Here is an 18,957-nt window from a genome sequence, read left to right as displayed (position 1 = left end):
ATACAATTCCCTAGATCAAGAGCAAGAGCCCCTCACCAGCGTAAAGGAACCTCCCTTGAGGTCTGCTTGCTTATGGAAATTTTGCTTGCATATGGAAGCAAAAAATCAACCCATCGACTGCTCATATTTGGAAAAACTCGCACGTGGATGCACTCGCAAGTAGAGGTTCCACTGTATATTGTGCATGTATCCTTCTTTTTGTGTGTAGGAAAATATATATTTCATGTGGTAAAAATATTTTTTTTTTCATACTTTGGGGTGTCTGGAACGGATTAATTTGATTTCTATTATTTCTTATGGGGAAAATTAATTCGACTTGCGATAATTTCGTCTTACGATGTGCTCTCAGGAACGGATTAATATCGTAAGTCGGGGGGTCCACTGTAGCGTAGTGGCATTATTCCAAGTGTACAAGATGGCCGTACTCCACTTTAAGTTTCATCAAAGTGATGGGGATTGGGAACAAAACTGGCACCCTGCTGCCAATCCCAGATGCAGTCTGCTGGTGGGTACTGGATATTGACAGGTGGTTGTGGTTGTGCAGGTTGTTATGATTGTGGCTGTGCAGGTTGTTGTGTTTTGTGGGTGGCTGACGGTGGCCCTGGTTGTGGATGTGCTGAGTCAGCGGCATGGCTACAAGCCTGTGGTGTGCTGGTGCCACATGATATATAGCACTACCACTACCTTCTGCAGCATGTATATTATCCTTCCCAATAACAATATCATCATTTTCACTATCTGTTCCCGGTGTAGAGCCATGGGATGTACTCCTTCCCCTTGGAATAGCATATGGCACACTACCAGAACACATGTAGAGTCACATAAATTGACGCCTCACTGCAGAATATTCCTCTTCACTGTTGCTACTGGAATTGTAATCGACAGCTTGGAAATCACAATCACTATCATCACCAATGCTCACATCTGAGTCCTGGACACAGAAAAATATGAGTTTCCTCTTTTGCCCTGGTACACCGGAATATGAATAAGACTGGCCAGCACCAGAGGTGGAAGGTTGAGGGTCATCTGGGTTTTCAGCACTATTTCCAGTAACCTGGGCATTGCTTTCGGTCACAAACTCCTCAAAACCATGAAATTCATCTTTACTGACACTTCCATCTGTGTTAGAACTATCAGTTGGGAAGAGAAGAGTCCCAATTCGCTGGGAGTGAGGTATTTCTTACCGCAAGGCATGGTGAACAAGGTCTACTGAAATGGCATTTTCATAATGCACCACAGGCTCCCCAATTTTTTTTTATACTGTGCACACCAAGTCAAGCAGACCCAGTCTCTCACACGAAGGTCTACCAGCTATCTATCGATAGAGCTGAAGCCACTAGAATTTTGGTATAGTATTACAGGACCGACACTGGCTTGCAAGCCATAATATCACGGGACTGACAGTGAAAGGGTTAAAAAGAAACACGAGTGTATTGATCCATGTAAAAGTTTGTTTCGAGGTACATGTGCAGGTGTACTCGACAAAATGTCACTCTACTGTGAATCAAATAGCGTTACTAATGACTGAGGTGTTATGAGTGAGGACAATATACAGTGGACCCTCGACCAACGGCTTTAATCCGTTCCAGAGGGCTAGCCTTTAGTTGAATTTGCTGTAAGTCGAATTAATTTTCCCCATAAGAAATAATGGAAATAGAATTAATCCATTCCAGACACCCAAAAGTATTAAACAAAAAAAATTTTTACATGAAATATACATTTCCCTACACAAAAACGAATGGGACATGCAAAATAAACAATAATTAAATGCTACTTACCTTTATTGTGGAGTTGTTGATGAGTCATGTGCCAGCAGCAGGGGAGATTGAGGTCTTTTATTGTTTGGAAGGGGAATCCCATTCCATAAAGACTTCAGGTACGTGTACTAAGTCCTTCGGTGGGGTTACCTCCCTTCTTGGTTTTTTAATGCCACTAGGACCAGCTTGAGAGTCACTGGGCCCCTGTCGCACCAAAAATCTGTCCAGAGAGCTCTCTTTCTCACGTGCCCTTAGGATTTCCCTAAAATGGGACACAAGAGTGTCATTGTAGATGTTGCCAATGCAGCTTGCAACAGCTGTGACATGATAAAATTCATCAATAAATGCTTGTACCTTTGTAAACATTGTACACATTTTCCTAATCCTTGACGAAGGCATCTTCCTCCGTCTCTCTTCCTCCTGTTCTGAAGAACATTCCTGAGATGTTATCTGTTGCTGTTGCACCTCAAGCTCTTGCAGGTCTGCAGTGGTTAGTTCTTCCTCGTCGTTCTGCACCAACTCTTCCACATCCTCGCCACAAACCTCCAACCCCAAGGACTTCCCCAATGACACAATAGCTTCCACTACTGGCATAGGTTCCTGAGGGTTAGCCCCCAAACCCTTCAAAATCCCTCACTTGTACCCATTGTGGCCACAGTTTCCTCCAAGTAGAGTTCAAAGTCCTGGTAGTCACTCCCTCTCAAGCCTTACCTATAAGGTTTATGCAACTGAGGATACTGAAATGATCTTTCCAAAACTCTCTTAGGGTCAACTGAGTGTCTGAGGTCACTTCAAAGCACTTTTGAAACACTGCTTTGGTGGAGAGTTTTTAAAGTTTGAAATGACCTGCTGGTCCATGGGCTGGAGGAGAGGAGTTGTATTAGGAGGCAAAAACTTCACTTTAATGAAGCCAAACTCCCTTGCAATTTGCTCTTGCAAGTTGTGAGGAAGAGCAGGAGCATTGTCCAGTACCAGGAGGCACTTGAGTGACAATTTCTTTTCCTGGAGGTAATTTTTCAGAGTGAAGCCAAACACACCATAAAACCAGTCCATGAAAAGTTCCCTAGTGACAATTGCCTTAGTGTTTGAATTCCACATCACACACGAATTACCCTTGACAATACTGTTTTTCCTGAACACACTGGGAATTTCAGAGTGATACACCAATAAAGGCTTCACTTTGCAATCACCACTAGCATTACTACACAACATTTTATTTTTATTTATTTATTTATTTTATAATTTGAACATACATACAGAGATAAAAAAAAATACAGGTAAGAGCAGCATGCCAAAGCCACTTGTATGCATAGCATTACGGGCTGGCTTAAAATTAACTTAAGATTAACTAAGCAATGATGTACAGTGGACCCCCGCATACCGTTGGCATCACATACCGTTTATTCCGCATACCGCTCACTTTAATCACAAAAATTTTGCCTCGCATACCGCTCTAAAACCCGCTCACCGCTGTTCGTCCGAGACGCGTCCAATGTGCGCCTTAGCCAGCCTCACATGTTCCGCCAGTGGCATTGTTTACCAGCCAGCCTCCGCGGTAGCATCCAAGCATACAATCGTAACATTTCATATTATTACAGTGTTTTTGGTGATTTTATCTGGAAAATAAGTGACCATGGGCCCCAAGAAAGCTTCTAGTGCCAACCCTACAGCAATAAGGGTGAGAATTACTATAGAGATGAAGAAAAAGATCATTGATAAGTATGAAAGTGGAGTGCGTGTCTCCGAGCTGGCCAGGTTGTATAATGAACCCCAATCAACCATCGCTACTATTGGTGGTACAGCTGCTGCTGCTGCTGCTGCACTGTCAGCTGCTGCTGCTGCTGTAGCATCGTCTGCTGCTGCTGTAGCACTGTCAGCTGCTGCTGCTGCTGTAGCATCGTCTGCTGCTGCTGTAGCATCGTCTGCTGCTGCTGCTGCTGTAGCATCGTCTGCTGCTGCTGCTGCTGTAGCATCGTCTGCTGCTGCTGTAGCACCGTCTGCTGCTGCTGTAGCATCGTCTGCTGCTGCTGTAGCATCGTCTGCTGCTGCTGCTGCTGTAGCATCGTCTGCTGCTGCTGTAGCACTGTTGTTGGTGTGGCTTATTGAAAATATACCAAGAAACAATTAACCCCAGAGGATTTTCCACCCAGGATAACCCAAAAAAGTCAGTGTCATCGAAGACTGTCTAACTTATTTCCATTGGGGTCCTTAATCTTGTCTCACAGGATGCAACCCACACCAGTCGACTAACACCCAGGTGAACAGGGAAAAATGCCTGGAACTAGTGCTCATATTGGTGAATTTAAAGCCAGCAAAGGTTGGTTTGAGAGATTTAAGAATCGTAGTGACATACACAGTGTGATAAGGCCTGTTCTCGAAGAAAATGCCAAACAGGACCTACAGTACTCAGGAGGAAAAGGCACTCCCAGGACACAGTGTTTCATCAGTCATTGCTGCATCTTCAATAAAGGTAAGTGTCATTTATTCTTCATTTAGTAGACTAGTACATGCACAATATATACTGTGCATCTCTACTATTGTGCATGTATCCTTCTCTTTGTGTGTAGGTAAATGTATATTTCATGTGGTAAAATTTTTTTTTTCATACTTCTGGGTGTCTTGCACGGATTAATTTGATTTCCATTATTTCTTATGGGGAAAATTCATTCGCATACCGATTATTTCGCATACCAATGAGCCCTCTTGCATGGATAAAAATCGGTATGCGGGGGTCCACTGTAATTGGTGATAAAACATTATTGTTAACAGATAACAATAAAGCACAAATGAGTATTACAAAGACAGGTCATATGGTTGCTTGCATTGCTGTACATTCAGTAGAATGGAGTATTCTGTTGGGTAGTGTATTTAAAAAATAACAAAGTTAGATTGGGTCTTAGGTTTAACATTTATGTGATATAATTGTGAGAAACATTTAAGATATACAATTTATAAGGTTCAGTTATTCAGTATTTATTTGGTTTTGGGTGAGTAAGTGATCTTTGAGAAGAGACTTGAATTTATAAACAGGTAGTATTTCTTTTATATTTACAGGTAATGAATTCCAGATTTTAGGGCCTTTTATGTGCATTGAGTTTTTGCATAGCGTGAGATGGACACGAGGAACATCAAAGAGTGATCTGTGTCTTGTGTTATGGTAATGTGTTCTGTTGAGGTTGGCAAGGAGATGTTTGAGGGGAGGGTTAATATCAGAGTTAAGTGTTCTATGTATGTAATAGGTGCAGTAATAAGTATGGATGTTTTGTATGGTGAGTAGGTTTAGTGTTTTGAATGTTGGTGGAGTGTGCTGCCTGTAGTGGGAATTTGTTATCATTCTGACTGCAGCCTTTTGTTGGGTAATTAGTGGTCTGAGATGGTTTATTGTTGTTGAGCCCCATGCATAAATTCCATAGGTGAGATAGGGGTAAATAAGAGAGTGATATAGGGCCAGGAGGGCTGACTGTGGAACATAGTACCGTATCTTCGATAGTATACCTACGGTCTTGGAAATTTTCTTAGAAATTTGTTGTATATGTGTATGAAATTTGAGTCTATTATCAAGGTGGATTCCTAAGAATTTTCCCTCTGTTAGCTTTGTGATAGATTATCCGTTTATCATTATGTTAAGAGGGACATCTGTAACTCTGTTACCAAACTGAATGAAGTAGGTTTTGTCAATGTTTAGTGTAAGTTTGTTAGTCCTCATCCAGGTAGATATTTTCTGTAATTCGGTATTTACAGTATTGGCTAGTGTGACTGGGCTCGGGTGAGAGAAGACATATGTAGTGCCATCTGCAAATAGTGTGGGTTTGAGTAATTGCGAAACATTTGGTAGGTCATTTATGTATAGGAGAAAGAGAAGAGGGCCAAGGACACTTTCCTGTGGGACACCAACTGTAACTGGTTGTGCGGAAGAGTGTGCCCCATTTGCGTACACATATTGGCTTCTGTTGCTGAGGTATGACTTGAGGTAGTTGAGGGAGTGCCCTCTTATACCATAGTGTGACAATTTTATGTGGAGCAAGTCATGGTCAACTGTATCAAAAGCTTTACTTAAGTCAATGAAGATCCCCAGCGGGACTTCTTTTTTCTCTATTGCAGTGTATATATGTTCTAGCATGTGTATAATAGTATCATTAGTATTTTTATTAGGCCTGAATCCAAATTGGCAGGGGTTGAGTAGGCTTTGGGAGATGAGGTAGGAGAAGATTCGTTTATGAATTAATTTTTCGAAGATTTTTGAGAGAGGGTGTAAGTTGGATATTGGCCTATAGTTATTCAACTCTGGTCTCCTCCTTTATGGATCGGGGTGACCCTTGCTATTTTGAGAACTGTAGGGAAGGTAGAGGATTCGATGGAGTTGTTAAAGAGTGTTGCAATGATTGGTGATAACACTTGTGACACTTTTTTGTATATAAAGGGTGGTAAGGTATTTAAATCTCCTGCCTTGTTTTTTAGTGCGTTGATAATAAGGGAGGCTTCTTAAGGGTTAGTCGGAGCTAGGAACAGTGTGTTCGGGTAGTTGCCAGTGAGGTAGTCATTTGGTGGGGTACCTGAGCTTGGGATTTTATTGGCAAGGTTTTGTCCTATAGTGGAGAAGAAATCATTGAGTCTGTTTGCTGTTTCTGTTGGTGGGAGTTGGGGTTCATCTGATTTTGCTAATTTCATTTCTCTATTTCGTGATATCTTTTTTGTTCCTAAAATTTCTGATAGGGTTTTCCAGGTCTTTTTTATATCACCTCGTAAGTTGGATAATCTGTTCTCATAATACAATTTTTTAGCCCTTCTTATCAGGCTGGTTAGAATTGACGAGTAATGTTTTGTTTGGTCTCTGGTTGTGTGTGACCCATTCTGTACTGTTTTTCTTATCGGTGTTTTGTATTTATGGATTTGAGAATGCTGGGTGTTAGCCAGGGACTGTTCAGTCTCTTGGCTGTCATCTGTTTAGTTTTTTTAGGGCAGTGCTTGTTATAGAGGTATTGGGTCTTTTTTAGAAAATTATTAATACATTCATCAATATCTGTATAGATTTCTAGCTCAGTGTGCCAGTCAATGTTTGTTACTGCTGTTGTGAAGTTATTAATGGCTGCCTCATTGTGAAGTCTGAAAGTGACTTTAGTAGTGTCATGGGGTAATTTACCAAGAGTTGTTATGAGTAAAGTAGGGTAGTGGTCTGTGGTATTATCTGTGATTATGCCTGATTTTAAAGGGGATATGGTGTTGGTCCAGATGTGGTCAAGTAGGGAAACACTAGTCTCTGTAACTCTTGTAGGTTTTGTTACTGTTGGTAGCAACATGCAGTTACTCATTGTGTTTGTGAATTCAGTAATGTGTGGGTCCTGGTCTTGCAGGAGATTTATATTGAAGTCACCTGAGAGTAGTAAGTGATGTTTGTTCATGTTTGCATCAGTTATCATACTTCCTAGGTTTTGACTAAATTGGCTAATGTTCGACTGTGGAACTCTGTAGATGTTTATCAATGTGAGAGGTTTTTGTAGGTATTTGGATTTGAATTTAGCTATTATATATTCCCCATGTTCATCCCTTGTGCAAGTATTAGTGATACATTCTAGTTGGTCTGAGTAGTATATAGCTGTGCCACCCCCTTGTTGGTCTGGCCTACAGTTGTGTATGGCTGTGTAACCAGGAATGGCACAGACATCTGTAGTATCAGGCTTTAGCCAGGTTTCAGTTTAATGATGGACATATTGGCATGCAAGGAATTTAGTAATGCTATGAGGTCATTGTAATGCTTGCTTAAAGATCTGATATTGTAGTTAAAGACAGTTATGTTGTTGTTGGCTCTGAGAAGTGCCTTTGATTGTTCTGCTGTTAGTAATTACAGTTACTGTTTGATTCATTTAAGTCATTAAATAAGAGGTTGGTATCAGGATCAATGCTTGTAATCATAAGATTTGTAATGAATCTATAGTTAGAATTAAGTATAAAACAAAGTAAATATTCTAAAGCTAAAAAATAGCACCTGAATTATTTAACAAATGTAAAAATAATGAGCTAAGGTAGCTTTTTTTTTAAAGCTAAAATAAAGGAGAGAATATAAAAGGGACTAAAATAATTTGTGGTGAACAAATAAAGTGATGAACAAATAATGGAGCTTGGGAATATGATAGTAGGTAGTACTTTAAAGGTAATTCTTTAAAGTTAGAATTAGGGAAAACAATATAAAAGGGACTAATATAAGTTGTGGTGAACAATAAAGTGGTAATCAAATAAAAGAGCTTTGGAATATAATGGCAAAACTGTGAACTTATTACACTTTAGCACTTGAGAATAGCACCTTGATTATTTTAACAATTGTGAATATATGAACTAAGGTAGTTATATAAAGCTAAAATAAAGGAGAAAATATATAAGGGACTAAAATTAAGTAATGGTAAACAAAGTTAAATGGACAGATAGTCACTATGAAATAATATTGGTTTAGGAATAAAATCTGATTTGTAATATTAAATAAGTTGAGCAGTTTATTGCACAATAAAAAGTAAAAAAATATGAGGTAGTTGGTACTAGCTAGCAAAAGATAGTTTTGGGACTTGCAAAAAAGTAATTGGAATATACACTAATTGCACACACAATAAAAAGTGACTAAAAAACAAGTATTGGTAAACAAAATTAAATGGACAGGTAAGAACAATGAATAATATTAATTTGGAGTAAGATTTGACTTGTAACACAAAATTATGAGCAATTAATAGCAGTAAGAAAGAAGTATAAAGTATTGGAGGTAGTTGGCATTAGCTAGTGATGAAAAATGAAAAAAATAATAATGCACAATATAATAGTAATGTACACTATATGCACCACACGTATATATGTATTAGGGGCAATTATCTAATCTGTTACAGAAATGTCAGCTTTTCTAAGGAAGGTAGAGAAATCATGTTCATTTGAGATAGTATATTGTTGTCCTGTTGATGTTTTCCTTACTAGTATTTTCCCATCTCGCGTGAAACACTGATGTATTTTGTTTTCCTGTTTAAGTTTTCTCAGCCTTAACAGAAGGTTTTGACGTTTTCTTGTTAGACACTCTTTTATGTACACTCCATTTTTCATTGTAATTGCTGATTTAATTAGGTCCTTTCTTTTATCGTATGAATGAAGTCGGATCATTATACTGTGTTTACTTCCTGGTTTTCCTAGCAAACGTGTTTCTTTGATTTCATTGTTTTGCACGATGACTTGTACGTGGTCCTGTATTATCCTGATAGCAGTTTCTTTGCACTGTGCTTGTGTTATGTCACTAGGAATGTGTGGACTGTTTATTATAACTGCATCAGACAACTTATCTTGTTCAGTTTTGTCGTCTTGGAAATCAAGGTATTCATTTAGTCGAGTGTGCATGTTCTGATTCCAGTCCTTGATTGCTTCTTCAACCTTCATATTTATTGTTGTTATTTGTTTAGTGTGACTGGCTATAGCTGCTTTCAGAGTATTTTCTGTGTCAACACTTCCCAATGTAATCTTCTCTTCAAGGTTTTGGATCTTGTTCTCAAGGTTGGTTATCTTGGATTCACGTCGCTCGAGTGTTGCTTTGATATCTTTGATTTTTCGTTTTCTAGAGCAACGATGTAGTCCTTGATATTTTTTTTTATTTTTTTGTTTTATTATCACACTGGCCGATTCCCACCAAGGCAGGGTGGCCCGAAAAAGAAAAACTTTCACCATCATTCACTCCATCCCTGTCTTGCCAGAAGGGTGCTTTACACTACAGTTTTTAAACTGCAACATTAACACCCCTCCTTCAGAGTGCAGGCACTGTACTTCCCATCTCCAGGACTCAAGTCCGGCCTGCCGGTTTCCCTGAACCCCTTCATAAATGTTACTTTGCTCACACTCCAACAGCACGTCAAGTATTAAAAACCATTTGTCTCCATTCACTCCTATCAAACACGCTCATGCATGCCTGCTGGAAGTCCAAGCACACAAAACCTCCTTTACCCCCTCCCTCCAACCTTTCCTAGGCTGACCCCTACCCCACCTTCCTTCCACTACAGACTGATACACTCTTGAAGTCACTCTGTTTTGCTCCATTCTCTCTACATGTCCGAACCACCTCAACAACCCTTCCTCAGCCCTCTGGGCAACAGTTTTGGTAATCCCACACCTCCTCCTAACTTACAAACTATGAATTCTCTGCATTATATTCACACCACACATTGCCCTCAGACATGACATCTCCATTGCCTCCAGCCTTCTCCTCACTGCAACATTCATCACCCATGCTTCACACCCATATAAGAGCGTTGGTAAAACTATACTCTCATACATTCCCCTCTTTGCCTCCAAGGACAAAGTTCTTTGTCTCCACAGACTCCTAAGTGCACCACTCACCCTTTTCCCCTCATCAATTCTATGATTCACCTCATCTTTCATAGACCCATCCGCTGACACGTCCACTCCCAAATATCTGAATACATTTACCTCCTCCATACTCTCTCCCTCCAATCTGATATCCAATCTTTCATCACCTAATCTTTTTGTTATCCTCATAACCTTACTCTTTCCTGTATTCACTTTCAATTTTCTTCTTTTGCACACCCTACCAAATTCATCCACCAATCTCTGCAACTTCTCTTCAGAATCTCCCAAGAGCACAGTGTCATCAGCAAAGAGCAACTGTGACAACTCCCACTTTATGTGTGATTCTTTATCTTTTAACTCCACGCCTCTTGCCAAGACCCTCGCATTTACTTCTCTTACAACCCCATCTATAAATATATTAAACAACCACGGTGACATCACACATCCTTGTCTAAGGCCTACTTTTACTGGGAAATAATTTCCCTCTTTCCTACATACTCTAACTTGAGCCTCACTATCCTCGTAAAATCTCTTCACTGCTTTCAGTAACCTACCTCCTACACCATACACCTGCAACATCTGCCACATTGCCCCCCTATCCACCCTGTCATACGCCTTTTCCAAATCCATAAATGCCACAAAGACCTCTTTAGCCTTATCTAAATACTGTTCACTTATATGTTTCACTGTAAACACCTGGTCCACACACCCCCTTCCTTTCCTAAAGCCTCCTTGTTCATCTGCTATCCTATTCTCCGTCTTACTCTTAATTCTTTCAATAATAACTCTACCATACACTTTACCAGGTATACTCAAACAGACTTATCCCCCTATAATTTTTGCACTCTCTTTTGTCCCCTTTGCCTTTTTACAAAGGAACTATGCATGCTCTCTGCCAATCCCTAGGTACCTTACCCTCTTCCATACATTTATTAAATAATTGCACCAACCACTCCAAAACTATATCCCCACCTGATTTTAACATTTCTATCTTTATCCCATCAATCCCGGCTGCCTTACCCCCTTTCATTTTACCTACTGCCTCACAAACTTCCCCCACACTCACAACTGGCTCTTCCTCACTCCTACAAGATGTTATTCCTCCTTGCCCTATACACGAAATCACAGCTTCCCTATCTTCACCAACATTTAACAATTCCCCAAAATATTCCCTCCATCTTCCCAATACCTCTAACTCTCCATTTAATAACTATCCTCTCCTATTTTTAACTGACAAATCCATTTGTTCTCTAGGCTTCCTTAACTTGTTAATCTCACTCCAAAACTTTTTCTTATTTTCAACAAAATTTGTTGATAACATCTCACCCACTCTCTCATTTGCTCTCTTTTTACATTGCTTCACCACTCTCTTAACCTCTCTCTTTTTCTCCATATACTCTTTCCTCCTTGATATTGTCAGGAATAATCATACCTGAGTTATCATGGGTGAATCCTTAGAAGGGAGTGGAGTTGGAGAGGGAGTCAGCCATGTTTGTTGTTGTTCCCTGGGTGGCGGTGGTGAGGGGGGTTGATGATACACCGGCGTCCTGCTGGGTAGACAAGTTGAGTTCTAGGGTCCTTGCTGTTTTTCTTTTATTACTGATGTTGTTTCTTCTGCAATATCCTTTCATAGTATCAATGAAGTAGATACTGTGTAGCAATGGAGGAGAAGGCTTGTTTTCTCAGAGCTTGGGTTAAGTGGTTGTCTGGCAGCGGAGGCAGTGTTTGGGTTAGCAGGGCTGTCTTCCTTAGATCTTCTAATTTTGTCAAGATTTGGGTTACATTCTTAGTATTCTTGGGTCATTTTGTGGCCTATGTGAGTTCATGTAGTTGTACTTTCACTTAGGCCATCACAAGTTTTGGTGAGCGATGTTTTTTTTTTGAGGAAGAAGAGCTGGTAGGATGCCGCTGCTGCCTGTCTTTCATTCAAAGTTTAATAGGCTTATGTCCTGGGAGAGCCTTTTCCTCCTGAGTAATGTAGGTCCTGTTTGGCATTTTCTTCCAAAACAGTCCTGTTTCATCACAATTAAACACTTGTTCAAGTTTTAAGTTTTCAGTGTCTATGTATTCCTTAAAGCCCTTAAAGCACATATTTTTCAGCTGCTTTTTTGTCTGAACTGGCTGCCTCACCATGCCTTACCACACTGTGTATGCCAATACTATTCTTAAATCTATCAAACCAGCCTTTGCTGGCCTTAAATTCATCAATATCATCACTACTTTGAGGCATTTTCTTAACAAGATCATCATGCGACTTCCTTGCCTTTTCACATATTACTGACTGAGACACACTGTCTCCTGATAATTGTTTTCTGTTTATCCATACCAACAACAGTCTCTCTACCTCTTCAATTATTTGTGGTCTCCATTTTGAAAACATACTTGCACCTTTCGCAACAACAGCTTCCTCGATTGCCTTTCTGTTCGCCTAGATAGTACTGATGGTGAATGGGGTTTGTTGTATAGCCTTTCCAACTCGGACATACGCACTCCACTTTCGTATTTTTCAATGATCTCTTTCTTCATTTCCATCGTAATTCTCACCCTTTTTACCACAGGCTTGACACTAGAAGCTTTCTTGGGGCCCATGGTGGCTTATTTAGCAGTTACAAGCACTAAAAACACTGGAATAATACAAAATATATCGCAGGTACACGTGGAATCAAGCGCAACGGTTGAAACTTCTTGGACACTGGTGCGCACTTTGAAATTTGCCCTTTGGACCCTGAAAGGGTTAATACTTCTGGGTGTCTGGAACGGATTAATTGTATTTACATTACAGTGGACCCCCGCATAACGATTACCTCCAAATGCGACCAATTATGTAAGTGTATTTATGTAAGTGCGTTTGTACGTGTATGTTTGGGGGTCTGAAATGGACTAATCTACTTCACAATATTCCTTATGGGAATAAATTCGGTCAGTACAGGCACCTGAACATACTTATTGAGTGAAAAAATATCGTTAACCGGGGGTCCACTGTATTTCTTATGGGGAAAATAGTTTTGCAAATTGTCAATTTCGGAAATAGTCACACTTTCTGGAACATATTAATTATGAAAAATGAGGGTCCACTATATATGGCAAGCCCAAGCCAGGTACTAGAAATAAGTCACTTTGACTTTTTTGGGTTATCCTAGGTTCTTTATACACATGCTGCTATGTATGATAATCTATGCAGAGAAAATAGCTTTTTTGTTTCAGTTTTATAGTGTATTACGAGTGTGTATCACAGTTAGCCCTGTGCTATATTCCATTTTCTCTAATATAAGCCCCAAGATAGAGATAGGAGAATGGAACTTGTATCCTATATCCCCTTCATACCTCAGTCGAACTGCTCAGTTTTATGCCAAATATTATTCATTCTGGAGTATTTAACAAGTTTATATGTTATTTATATTGTTTAAAATGTCATATTAAATCAATTGTGATAGGCAAATAAGCTGTAGTGTTGATATTAGCATAGTAATAAAGCATATTCCCCTGCATCACGAGACTGAACTCATGGCAACCAACAGTGGCTTCAAAGTCACCTTGTCTTTTATGAACAATGTACTGTGTATGTGCTTTACACAATGAGAAGCATTTCTTTTATTCGTTGGAACTATGGCTAGGGCAAAAAGTACATGTAAGCAGGTTATAACAATAAATGGAGAAAAAGAAATTGGAATGACTTATGCAGCAAGTAGCGCCACCAAACAGTACCAGCAAGTTGGCGTGGCAACCTTGGAAATTTTAAATTATGTTAGCCGAAATTAGTGCCGAATAACTGATGGAATCGGATGTCTGATTGCCGGATTTGTGATGGTGGACCTGTACTTATTATCAAACCCCTTTCTATACAAAGTTCAATTAAAGGATCCCCATTATCACTTACCCCTGGAACCCCAAACTTACCTGCTATGCTCTCTACATCAGTTTCTCCCACTTTAGTATCTAAGTCCCCCACCACAATTACTCTCTCACTTGGTACAAAAGTCCCTAAACACTTGCTTAACATCTCCAAAAATCTTTCTCTCTTTCCTTTACACTCCCTTCTGTGTGGTGTGCTCACATTTCTTTGGTAAAGATGGGTTAAAAGTACAGATTAAAATAATGTTCTGGACTATTGCTGGCTAATCACATCCATTTCTTGTCCACTTGTTGGGGAATGACAACTCAGATCACATTACACCACTACCTTCTCTCCTCACTAGAAAACCTTTACCACTACTATTACTCACTACATGCCCAGGCACCTAATACTTTTGCTATAATTGCGAGAGGGTTAAGAATATATGGAATATAGTGTTGTGTTGGATAAAATGGGAGACAGTCTTGTTGCTGCAGCCCATGTAGTATTTTTTTTTTTTAAACATACTGACTGTTCCCCACTGAGGCAGGGTGATGCAAAAAAGAAGAAAACTATAAAGTTTATATTCTTTTTGCATTTTGTAATCCATGTGGTGTTGTCAGATGCAATGTAAGTGTGTGAGTGACAGCCCTATTGTTGATGATCATGTAGTGTTGTATCAGATGCAATGTATAAGAGTGGGAGGGAGGGTGAGGAGAGGGGAGAATGAGGAGAAGGGAGGTAAGGGAACAGAAGAGAGGAAACAGGAGGGGAAGGGGGGAATAAAAAGAAGAAAAAGAAGAGAGACTTATTGGAGCATTGCACTATAAATTATTTATAAATTTCATTTATAAAAACATGAATAAGATAGGAAATATTATAGTTGGGGAATGCATCTTGGAGTATAACGTGGGTGTCTATGGGAAAACAGGTTCTGGGTTTGGAACACAAATAACGAATGATCTTCAGGAATGCATTAGGGTCATAAGTGGGCACCTATTCACTATAAAGTATCAATGCTTTATTTACATACATTTAATCAATTCAAACAATTTAAATAATGCTCGTTTTCTGCTGCACATCACCAGGGACGAAGCAAGGCTGACAAAAAACTATGAAAATATCATTGGAGTTAAGATGTGATAGAGAATAAGAGAACATAAATCTTTGTATATGCACTTGCCTCAGGCTGTCTAGGAATGTCTCGATGAAGGTTTCTTGTAAGCCATTTATGGGGTTTACAGCTGTTAAGTATATTTTCCCAACACTGATGTCCATACTTATGAGAAACACCAACTCCTGAATTAGTAAAATATGAGAATAGCATTAATTAGAGAGCATGTTATAGAAAAAATACAGTACATAATATTGTAATGCAGCAACAGTCCACCACTAATAAAAACTGTTCTCCCAGTCTACCTGCTGATGGCACTGGGGATATGGGTAACATGTGAGTGTGACCCATATCCCCAGTGCCATCATAAATGCTGCTTTGCTTACACTCCAGTGCTACTGAAGTGTAAGCAAAGCAGCATTTATGAAGGGATTTATGGAAACTGGTTAGTCAGGTTAAGGTTCTGAAGTGGGAAGTAGAGTGCCTTTACTCTGAATGATGGGTAGGAAGGTTATGGTTCAGTGGATCCTTTGTAATGTGATGTCCATGCATTTACGAAAAGAGAGCGATGGTTCTCTGAACCATTCATCTACAGATGTGAAATTGTTTTGTTATGTATACAGTACTGGCATAATTATTATGAATTTTACGAAAATTAAATAATTTTCTACTAAAAGGTCAATTAAACCAATTTCTCTAAATGCTAATGAATTTATTTTTATACACCAGTACAGGTCAGGTATTTTGAACATTAAAATGGTATAAAATACCGACAGGTTGTTAGGTAAGACACATATGCAACAGTTAGGTATCTTTATTACGAAACGTTTCGCCTACACAGTAGGCTTCTTCAGTCGAGTACAGAAAAGTTGATAGAAGCAGAAGAGACTTGAAGACGATGTAATCAGTCCATCACCCTTAAAGTTTTGAGGTGGTCAGTCCCTCAGTCTGGAGATGAGCATTGTTCCACAGTCTGAAACAATATTGTTTCAGACTATGGAGAGTATTGTTCCACAGTCTGAAACAATATTGTTTCAGACTATGGAACAATACTGAGGGACTGACCACCTCAAAACTTCAAGGGTGATGGACTGATTACATCGTCTTCAAGTGTCTTCTGCTTCAATTAACTTTTCTGTACTCGACTGAAGAAGCCTACTGTGTAGGTGAAACGCTTCGTAATAAAGATACCTAACTGTTGCATATGTGTCTTACCTAACAACCTGTCGGTATTTTATACCATTTTAATGTTCAATCTGTCAGACACTGCAACACAAGGGTATCTTGGTACAGACCTGAAATCAACTTCGACAACCTCTACTAGTGAGAACGGCTGGATTTGAGAGGGACCTGACCTCACAACATCTGAGTTCTACTAGTGACCTACGTCTCACCTCCTGGCGCTATACAGTGGACCCCCGCATAACGGACGCCTTGCATAACGGACGCTTTGATCGCTAAAATTTTGCCCCGCATAGCACCCAAAAACCCGCTCAGCGGCCTTCGTCCGAGACGCGTCCAATGTGCGGCCTGAGCCAGCCTCATATGTTCCGCCGGTGGCATTGTTTACCAGCCAGCCTCCGCGGTAACATTCAAGCATACAATCGGAATATTTCGTATTATATTACAGTGTTTTCGGTGCTGTTTCTGGAAAATAAGTGACCATGGGCCCCAAGAAAGCTTCTAGTTCCAACCCTACAGCAATAAGGGTTAGAATTCCTATAGAAATGAAGAAAGAGATCATTGATAAGTATGAAAGTGGAGTGCGTATCACCGACCTGGTCAGGTTGTACAAGAAACCCAAATCAACCATCTCTTCTATTGTGGCCAAGAAAACGGCAATCAAGGAAGCTGTTCTTGCCAAAGGTTTAACTGTGTTTTCGAAACAAAGATCGCAAGTGATGGAAGATGTTGAGAGACTCTTATTGGTGTGGATAAATGAAAAACAGCTAGCAGGAGATAGCGTCTCTCAAGCGATCATATGTGAAATGGGTAGGAAGTTGCATGAGGATTTAATTAAAAAAATGCCTGCAACTAGTGATGATGTGAGTGAATTTAAGGCCAGCAAAGGTTGGTTTGAGAGATTTAAGAAGCGTAGTGGCATCCATAGTGTGATAAGGCATGGTGAGGCTGCCAGTTCGGACCACAAAGCGGCTGAAAAATATGTGCAGGAATTCAAGGAGTACATAGAAACTGAAGGACTGAAACCTGAACAAGTGTTTAATTGTGATGAAACAGGCCTGTTCTGGAAGAAAATGCCAAGCAGGACCTACATTACTCAGGAGGAAAAGGCACTCCCAGGACATAAGCCTATGAAAGACAGGCTTACTTTGTTGATGTGTGCCAATGCTAGTGGTGATTGCAAAGTTAAGCCTTTATTAGTGTATCACTCTGAAACTCCCAGAGCGTTCAGGCAAAAGAATGTCCTCAAGGATAATTTGTGTGTGCTGTGGAGATCAAACAGTCAGGCATGGGTCACTAGGGACTTTTTCTATAACTGGTTACACCATGCATTTGCCCCCAATGTCAAAGATTACCTAACTGAAAAGAAATTAGAACTTAAGTGCCTCCTGGTGTTAGACAATGCCCCTGGTCATCCTACAGACGTGGCAGAGCGACTTTATGGGGACATGAGCTTCATTAAGGTGAAGTTTTTGCCTCCTAATACCACTCCTCTCCTGCAGCCCATGGACCAGCAGGTCATTTCCAACTTCAAGAAACTGTACACAAAAGCACTGTTTCAAAAGTGCTTTGAAGTGACCACAGACACTCGATTGACTCTAAAAGAGTTTTGGAAGGATCACTTTAATATCCTCAATTGTGTAAACCTTATAGGTAAGGCTTGGGAGGGAGTGACTAAGAGAACCTTGAACTCTGCTTGGAAGAAACTGTGGCCAGAATGTGTAGACAAAAGGGATTTTGAAGGGTTTGAGGCTAACCCTGAGAGGAGTATACCAGTTGAGGAATCAATTGTGGCATTGGGGAAGTCCTTGGGGTTGGAGGTTAGTGGGGATGATGTGGAAGAGTTGGTGGAGGAGGACAATGAAGAACTAACCACTGATGAGCTGATAGATCAACTTCAAGAGCAAGAGGCCAGACCTGCGGAAACTGGTTTAAAGGAGGGGAGAGAGAAATTGAAGGAATTGCCTACTTCAAAGATTAAGGAAATGTGTGCAAAATGGCTTGAAGTGCAAACCTTTTTTGATGAAAATCACCCTCACACAGCTATTGCAAGCCGTGCTGGTGACTGTTACAATGACAATGTTGTGAACCACTTTAGACAAATCATAAAGGAACGAGAGGTACAGGCCACTATGGACAGATATGTTGTGCGAAAGAAGTCCAGTGACTCTGAAGCTGGTCCTAGTGGCATTAAAAGAAGAAGGGAAGTAACCCCAGAAAAGGACTTGCCTCCTCAAGTCTTAATGGAAGGGGATTCCCCTTCTAAACACTAACACTCTCTCTCCCCTCCTCCCATCCCATCAATCATCACCAGATCTTCAATAAAAGTAAGTGTCATGTAATTGTGCATGCCTTTTTCAGTTTGTGTGTACTAAAATTAACATTTTTTTGTGGTAAAAAAAATTTTTTTTCATACTTTTGGGTGTCTTGCACGGATTAATTTTATTTCCATTATTTCTTATGGGGAAAATTCATTCACATAGCGAACATTTCGCATAACAGCCAGCCCTCTTGCACGGATTAAGGTCGCTATGCGGGGGTCCACTGTATAAGGCTCCATCCTGTCACTTCAACTTCATATTGTTTCAGACTTCGGAACAATGCTCATCTCCAGACTGAGGGACTGACCACCTCAAAACTTTAAGGGTGATGGACTGATTACATCGTCTTCAAGTCTCTTCTGCTTCTATCAACTTTTCTGTACTCGACTGAAGAAGCCTACTGTGTAGGCGAAACGTTTCGTAATAAAG

The 18,957-nt window shown here is 40.1% G+C and overlaps 1 protein-coding gene across 1 annotated transcript in view; it reads right to left on the bottom strand.

The window, feature by feature from the left end:
• Positions 1–14,964: 14,964 nt before the first annotated feature.
• The window catches only part of LOC128687766 (uncharacterized), a 134,809-nt gene continuing 130,816 nt past the window's right edge, over positions 14,965–18,957 (bottom strand). The window contains exon 7 of the mRNA XM_053775368.2: positions 14,965–15,210. Coding sequence (XP_053631343.2) covers positions 14,965–15,210 — 246 coding nt within the window. The remainder of the gene's footprint in view (positions 15,211–18,957) is intronic.

The sequence above is a fragment of the Cherax quadricarinatus genome, chromosome 2 (genome assembly GCF_038502225.1).
Source record: "Cherax quadricarinatus isolate ZL_2023a chromosome 2, ASM3850222v1, whole genome shotgun sequence".
Taxonomy (NCBI): Eukaryota; Metazoa; Arthropoda; class Malacostraca; order Decapoda; family Parastacidae; genus Cherax; species Cherax quadricarinatus.
The sequence above is the reverse complement of the archived record's forward strand: the minus strand, read 5'-3'. Positions and strand labels throughout refer to the sequence as shown.